Source organism: Chiroxiphia lanceolata, chromosome 2 (genome assembly GCF_009829145.1).
Source record: "Chiroxiphia lanceolata isolate bChiLan1 chromosome 2, bChiLan1.pri, whole genome shotgun sequence".
NCBI lineage: Eukaryota > Metazoa > Chordata > Aves > Passeriformes > Pipridae > Chiroxiphia > Chiroxiphia lanceolata.
In genome coordinates this window covers 724,318-732,193 of record NC_045638.1, presented here as the reverse complement: position 1 = coordinate 732,193, position 7,876 = coordinate 724,318, and the positions used below count along the sequence as shown (strand labels likewise).

Sequence of the window (7,876 nt, the reverse complement as noted above, 5' to 3'; positions counted from 1 at the left end):
CTTCCTGTTCTCGTCCCTCTCCATCTTCCTCTCCTCCTCAGAAATCTCCATCTTCCTCGTCTCCCGTGGCTGCCGTGGCAGCGTTGTCAGTGGTGGCAGCGTTGTCAGTGGTGGCAGCGTTGGCTGCCGTGGCAGTGCTGCCAGTGCTGGCAGCGATGACAGTGGTGGCAGCGTTGGCTGCCTCGGCAGTGGTGGCAGCGATGGCAGTGTTGGCTGCCTTGGCTGTCGTTCCAGTGCTGGCAGCGGTGGCAGCAGTGACATTGTTGGCTGCCTTGGCTGCTCTGGCAATGGTGGCAGCACTGGCTGCCTTGGCTGTCGTGCCAGTGGTGACATTCGTGGCCGCAGTGGCAGCAGTGGCTGCCTTGATTGCCGTGGCAGAGATGGCAGCGTTGGCTCCCTGTCCCTCACCCTGGGCAGGCTCGGAGTTTGCCCCTGGCTGGGCTGGGAGTTGCGCTTGTCCATCTCCGTCTTCTTCTCCTTCTAAAACTTCTCTCGTCCTCTCTGACAGAGAGATCCCGGGAGCTGCTTCCTCCTGCGAGAGGGGCTCTCCTGGGAGTGGGCGCCCCAGGGCTCTGTGCCCCTCAAACCCCTGCGGGCAGGGCAGGGCTCTGTGATGTCACAAGGGTCTCCGGGCCCCCCCATGTCCCGTGTCACAAAGGGCCCTGGAAGGTGCCCGTGTCACAAAGGGCCACCCCCGGCCCCCCTTGGACAGCGGCACCGCCCGGACCCGGCCCGGGGCAGCCCCGGCACTTGTGGCCTTGCAGCCCCTGCTGTGCCCGGAGCCCTGGGCGGCTTTGCCCTCGGTCCCACACGACCCCCGCTCTCCACAGGGCACAGCTTTGCAGGCTGGGCTGGGCGGCGCAGCAGGAATCGGCCCCGTGGCCGTGCCAGGCACTTGTGGGCAGTGGCCCCATGGCCCGAGCTGGGCCGGGCACGAGGGGTGTCCCTCAGGGCTCTGCCCCGCGGCTCCTCAGGGCCCTGCTCAGGGACACGCGGTGGCACCAGCGCACCCTCAGCACGGGGCAGGGCACGGGCAGCCCAGCGGGGCAGGGCACACCACGCAAGGACGGGGCCATCCACGGCCACCTGCACAAGCTGCACGAGTGGCACCACCACAACCTCAGCAGCTTCCACAAGGCCAGGGGCCAGCTGCTGCCCCTGCCTCGGGGCAATCCCAAGGGTCACACAGTCATCAGGGAAGAGCCCTCCAGGATCCTCCAGTCCCACCCTCCCCCAGCACCACCACGCTCACCCCTGATCCCTGTCCCCAAGGGACACATCTCGATGTGCACACCGGGCTGACTTTTATCACCCCCGGCTTCACACACAGCAATAAAAAGCGGGACCTGAGAAGCTGAAATGGGAGGAACAGCTTTAATTTTTGACAAGTCTCTGCTGGGGATCCAAACCCCCCCTGCAGAAAGACGTTCAGCTTGGCAGGGCTGAGACGTTTCCTCGCTGCTCACACAGCAAGTCCTTCAATTCCAGAGAGCAGGGGGAGCCTGCAGAGGTTTGCCCTTAATCCCAGGCCCTCTTCCCTTGGTCCAGAGCTTCCCAGCTTGGTCTTGAACACTTCCAGGGATGGGGCATCCACACCTTCTCTGGCCAATCTCTGCCAGCGGCTCCCCCCCTCACAGAGAAGGATTTCTTCCCAATATTCCATCTAGCCCTGTCTGAGGGACTCTCAGAGCCCCTCGCAGCAGTTGGAAGGCGCCTTATGGGGCAGAGGCGGCAGCGCCTCCTGTGGGGAACCGTCCCCCGCATTCCGGGGGAAGCTGTTTGACGAGCCCGTGACGAGGCAGCGGATCCTCCCCCCGCTCCGGCGGAACTGCCTCGGGAGGACAAAGCCTAAAAAGGGCGCTGGGGTCCGTGTGTGGGAGCGGCCGCGCAGAAATCGCAGCGCGAGGGCCCTCAGCCCCTCACGGCCACCCCGGCCCCTCACAGCGCCCCGGCCCCTCACAGCGGCCCCGCCCCTCACAGCGCCCCGCCCCCTCACAGCGCCCCGCCCCCTCACAGTGCCCACCCCTCACGGCCCCGCTTCTCACGGCCCCGCCCCTCACGGCTGCCGCGGCTCTCGGGCGGCCCCTGGCGGGGAGCGGGGGCAGCGGCGGGTCCCCGGCCTGCCCCGCTCTGCTCTCCTTCCCTCGCTCTCCGCCCTCCTTCCCTCTCTCGCCCCCCTCCTCGTCACTCTCCCCGCCATTCTTCCCTCCCTTACTCCCTTCTTCTTCTGCTTCGTCCTTTCCTCCCTCCCTTTTCCCCTCCCTCCCCCCCTTCTTTCCTCCTTCCCTCCCTCTCCCCTCCTTCCCCGTCTCCTCTCCGTCCCCCTCGTTCCGTCCCTCCCCGTTCCCGCCCCTCTCTCAGTCTCTCTCCCTCCCTCCCGTCCTTGAGCGCGGGGTCACAGCGGCTGCCCCATCCTCTGCTCTTCCTCCGTGCCCTCCTCCTGCTCCCCGCCGCCGTTACCGGCCTGCTCGGCCCGGGGCTCCAGGTGAGCCGGGGGGGCTCGGGGGTCTCAGGTGCGGACAGGGAGGGAGGGAGGGAGGGAGGGAGGGAGGGATGGGGGGCCTGGGGGCTCAGCACGGTTCCCCTTCCCAGTCCCCGCCGGGGATAAACCCCCTTTGGGTGGAGCCGGGGTTCTATTCACGCTTCTTTAAGCACAAATATATTAAATTAATGGCTGCGGAGCTACGAGAAAGTCACTTTCTGAGCAGTGATTGAATTGAAGAGTGTAGGCACTGTTCTTTCCGTTTCAGTAGTAGTGACGCAGGTTCTTATGGCTGTATAGAACTCAATTATTATCTTTGTCTGACACCTAGAACGAAAGAAATCACTACTGTGATAAACAAAGTCTCGAGTTTCTATAAGTTTTTGAATAATAGTTTATTATATGGTAAAAGCAAGCAGCCAGCTGGGTGACAGAAATGGGGACCAATTTCCCATTCCCAAATTTAGTATTTATCTTAGCTACTTCATGCATATTAATTATATCATATACATATACATTCTCATATATCATATACATATACATTCTACAGGTTTTTGCTAAGTATTTAATATATGGGATTTCTTACAGCTAAAGCTAAAAGGGGTTATCTCTACAACCAGTCATAATTCATGCATTCTTGGACGAACAGGCACCTAAAAAACCCATATTTTATTTTTAGGATAGTAGGGAGGTTTAGGGCCTCTTGACCTTGTAAGGGTCTGTTTTATTTCTTTATGGGGGTGTAATTAAGTTTTACAATCCGTTTGTTTTATTTTGATGTAATCACCCATTTGTTTCACGAATCACAATTATTTATATATCACACTACTCTATATCATAAATTAAAAAAAACACGTGTTGATGAAGTCCGTTATCACAAGCTGACGACTCAACAAGTGACACAGATCAAAATCAGCTGAAAGCATTTAGGATTGATCCATTCCCAAGAACATCCCCTCTTCCTTCTCTGGATTGGGGCAGAAGGGCAGTTTTTTATGTACAGGACAGATAAGTACTATTTAGTCCTTAATTAACCTCGATTTGACCTAGTTTTTTGTTTGGAAATTGAGTCAGCCAAGGGGATGTTGCCCTCCCTGAGCTCTTGGCACCAGTGATCCAGCATTTCCCTTAGGATTTATTTCCATGAATGAAGGAGGAGTTAGCTATGTTTAAACAGTGGGTGCAGGTTGTGTTATATTCTTCTACTTTGAACTTACATAAAGACCTGATTTATAAGCTGTTCCTTTTGCTCTTTTCCCAAATAATCCCAAAGCACTGGAAGTGCTGACAGAGGGAAATACTGACCACTATTGATCTGTTCCAGTTCCAGGTTTCCAGCCTTACCTGGCACCAGCGAAGGAGTTTGGCCCCTGCTGGGATACAAGAGTCGGCCTAAATTAATGTATAACCTGAACACTGCTGGGAAGTACCAAAAACGTGCTGTGATGACATCCTTTGGGAGTGTTCCAGGTTGTACATGTTGAGGCATTGGGATCCGTGGGAGTGGGAAATTCAGATAGTGCTGAATGTAGGTACAGAGGGGGAAAGGGAAGGATTCGTTTCAGCAGTTACCCCTCAGCATAAAGGCTATTTCCAGTTTACCCTGCTCTGAGTTTGCTGATAGGCAATAAGGGCAATAAAATAATTAATCAAAAAATAAAAGAAAGGCGATAAAAATGCTCTCTGGGAATTCTGCACTGCAAAACAAACCCATGCTGCTGTTGTAGGAGAAAACTATAGTATGAATGAATTTTCTTTTACATTGTAATATGACTTTGTGGTAGTTTAGTCTGGGCCTTCCACAGACTTCAATATTAATTAATTAGAAGTGCAGATTAATGGTGTTAAACTGAAGGAGGGTAGGATTAGGTGGGATATTGGGAAGGAATTCCTGGCTGGGAGGGTGGGGAGGCCCTGGCCCAGGTTGCCCAGAGAAGCTGTGGCTGCCCCTGGATCCCTGGAAGTGTCCAAGGCCAGGTTGGACGGGGCTTGGAGCAACCTGGGCTGGTGGAAGGTGTCCCTGCCCATGGCAGGGGGATGGAATGAGATGATTTTTAAGGTCCTTTCCAACCCAAGTCCTCCTGTGATTCCATGATTCTATGATACCACAAAGATAAGGCATAAATCCTGGGAGTTCTTTAAAAAAGCATATTTAACACAGTTCATACCCAAATGTGTTTGTAGGCTGTTTATAATGTAGCTGCACCTGAAGAAATCCCCAGTGTGTCTGTGCCATGCTGACCAACACCATGGGGCACCGTTTCCTGGCACAGGGAGCCGTGATCCCAAGGAAGCTGAAGCCGTTTCTCTGCAGGATGTTGTCGGGTTACAAACCCAAAGGCGACGTCAAGGACTCTTACAAAATCCTGGAGCTTGAGGAAGGATGTTCCCTCGACGAGGTGAGGAACTCGTACCGAACCCTCGCCAAAAAGTACCACCCCGACAGCAGCTCCAGCGCGGCCGACCCCGCCGCCTTCATCAGGGTGGAGGAGGCCTACAGGGTCGTGCTCAACGACGTGGCAGCCAAGCAGAAACCCGGCGAGGACAGCGAAGAGGAGGAAGACCAGTTCAAATGCAAGTCCCTGCAGCACAGGCACTACTTGAGTTTTGAAGGCGTCGGCATCGGGACGCCGAGCCAGAGGGAGAAGCAGTACATGCAGTTCCGAGTGGACCGCGCCACGGAGCAGGTGCTGGAGTACCGGCAGCACAGGCTCGGGAGCAGCTACGCTGAGACTGACCTGATGAGAGCCAGAGATGTGAGGGAGAGCAAGAAGGTGAAAATAACTCAAGCGGTGGAACGGTTGGTGGAGGACCTCATCCAGGAATCCATGGCCAAAGGAGACTTCGACAACCTCAGGGGCAAAGGAAAACCTCTGCAGAAATTCTCGGACTGTCCCCACATCGACCCCATGACCCACAACCTCAACAGGATCCTGATCGACAACGGGTACCAGCCCGAGTGGATCCTGCTGCAGAAGGAGATCCGGGAGACCATCGAGCGGCTGAGGAAGAGCGTGGTGGCCTCGAGGAGGAAGCTGGGAGAGCCCATGACGCCGCTGGAGCAGAAGCAGTGGAGTCGGGTCTGCGAGCAGTTCGTGGAAGACATCAGGAAACTAAACAAGAGAGTCGACAACTTCAACCTGGTCGTTCCCATTCTGAGCAGGCAGATGGTGCATTTCAGCCCAGAGAAGGAAATTGTTCGAGCACAAAACACTTACGAGGCTCTGGTGGAAAAGGCTTCTCATCCAGACACGAAGGAGAGCCAAGGGGAAGATGGTAAAAGGTTTGGGTGGAAGTCTTCTCTGTTTAAGTGGTTAAACTTTACACTGAAATAATTTAATACTAATTCCTGTCTCTTGTGAAGATTTTGAATGCACTTTATTAATGAAATGTTGCACTATAGAAATTTCGGGTACACTGAAAATATCAAATCCACACTGTCACAGCAGTTAAAAGAAATTTGGTTGTCGGATGGGCATTTGCATTACAAATAATGAATTTATTTTTAAATACTATTAAAGGAAATGTGCCAGTTTGGGCTGTGGTAGAGTTAATTTTTGTCACTGAGCAGGGGCCCCTCACACCTCCCCTGTGCTCGAGGTTAAAGCCATTACTCTCTTTCAGGTCATTTTACTTCTGCTTAAATCCAAATTAATGCTTCACTTTAGCACAGAGTGTAATGACTTCTACAGTCTGTTATCTCTTCAAAAGGGAAAATCGAGGCATAAGAAAAACACATTAAAAGATAAAGTGGCAGCAAAAGTCTTGCTGTGCTGTGTTAGTTTGACCTTTATATTTAAAAGCTTATAGCTCATAAATTGTTGGCAGGTTCAATGCATGTATTTTAAAAGTCCATTCATCTATTTAAGATTAAATTAAATGGCCCTGAAGGGAGGGTTCTGAGTGTCTGGGCTTGGGCTGTACATGTGCAGAAGTCCATTTTTGGATCTTTAACACAGAAACAGGTCTTGGAAATTTATTTGTTTATTTGTGAACACTCTGGGTCTTTCAGGCCTCTGTGTTACAGCAAATTAGTCATGACAAGATTTAGGAAGGAATTCCTGGCTGGGAGGGTGGGGAGGCCCTGGCCCAGGTTGGCCAGAGAAGCTGTGGCTGCCCCTGGATCCCTGGAAGTGTCCCAGGCCAGGTTGGACGGGGCTTGGAGCAACCTGGGCTGGTGGAAGGTGTCCCTGCCCATGGCAGGGGTGGCACTGGATGCCCCGTCCAACCTGGCCTTGGACACTTCCAGGGATCCAGGGGCAGCCACAACTTCTCTAGGCAACCTGGGCCAGGGCCTCACCACCCTCCCAGGGAAGAATTCTTTCCCAATATCCTCTGGCAGTGGGAAGCCATTCCTGCTTTTCCTGTCCTTCCATCCCTTGTCTCCAGTCCCTCTCCAGCTCTCCTGGAGCTCCTTTAGGCCCTGGAAGGGACTCTGAGGTCTCCCTGGAGCCTTCTCTTTTCTGGGCTGAGCCCCCTCAGCTCTCCCAGCCTGGCTCCAACAGCTGTGTGATCCAATGGCTGTTTATTTCAATAGTTTATTTTTGTTTAGAATGAAAACTGTAAATTAAACATACTTTTCTGGAAGTCCTTTGACATAATATTCCTTAAAAGATTGCATTTAGCTTTTCGTTATGATCTGCAGGAATTGGATCTGAATTACTGTTTAAACCACTCCAGTGGGAGATTTAAAGAGCAAATTGAATTCATTGCACAAGATAAAACAGAAACGAGTTTGCAGTAAATGCAGCCCTGCTGGAAAACAGTTTGGCTCTTGATGAAGTGAAGCATCAGCAGTTTCAATATTGAAGTTGCTGTAATGGATGAATCAGCAGAGTGGGGGATTTTTATGTTCTTATTCAGACTCCTCAGGTTTAAATGGAGTAGGTGTGACCTGACTCCAGCACTTTAAATCAGCCTGACACTGTTGTCATCAAAACTGCCAGGCACAAAAATCCACTTCTTCGGCATTTATGATGATGATGGAAAAATAATTTACATTTCTATTTTCCCCAGGTGTGTGGAGGAGTACATTTTTTCAGGGCTGGTCTATAATTTTGTTGCTCTGAGCTCACAAAATCCTCAGAGCAGTGTTTAGTAAATCCTGCTAGAACAAGTATTTAGTAAATCGTTCTAGAACAAGGAATACCAACTGCTGTGGAAGAAAAAGCCAGGAGAGAACGGCCTTCAGAAGGAATTTTTCGAGCTGCCACAGACTGTGAATTTGAATTTGATAAATGTTATTTTATCGTTGACCTCAAAAGGGTGAAATCACTGCTATTTCCAGAACCAGACATATTGACTGTTCCCAGAACGTCCACGTGTTGGTTCAGTGACCTTACAGCTTGTGGGTTGAAAGGCTTCACTAGGTGATATCTTAATATGAAGATAATG

The 7,876-nt window shown here is 52.2% G+C and overlaps 1 protein-coding gene across 2 annotated transcripts; it reads left to right on the top strand.

Annotated features, from left to right (window-relative positions):
* The first annotated feature begins 2,082 nt into the window (after window positions 1-2,082).
* On the top strand, window positions 2,083-6,018 carry DNAJC28 (DnaJ heat shock protein family (Hsp40) member C28). Of its 2 annotated transcripts, none has more exons than XM_032680134.1 (3): window positions 2,083-2,485; window positions 3,807-3,952; window positions 4,667-6,018. In XM_032680134.1, exon 3 carries the CDS (start codon window positions 4,717-4,719, stop codon window positions 5,815-5,817), a length of 1,101 nt encoding a protein of 366 aa, XP_032536025.1. In that variant the 5' UTR covers window positions 2,083-2,485; window positions 3,807-3,952; window positions 4,667-4,716; the 3' UTR covers window positions 5,818-6,018. The 2 variants fall into 2 exon arrangements, with proteins under 2 accessions (XP_032536025.1, XP_032536024.1); XM_032680133.1 differs by having other exon boundaries at window positions 2,311-2,485; window positions 3,807-4,010.
* The last annotated feature ends 1,858 nt before the right edge of the window (window positions 6,019-7,876 follow it).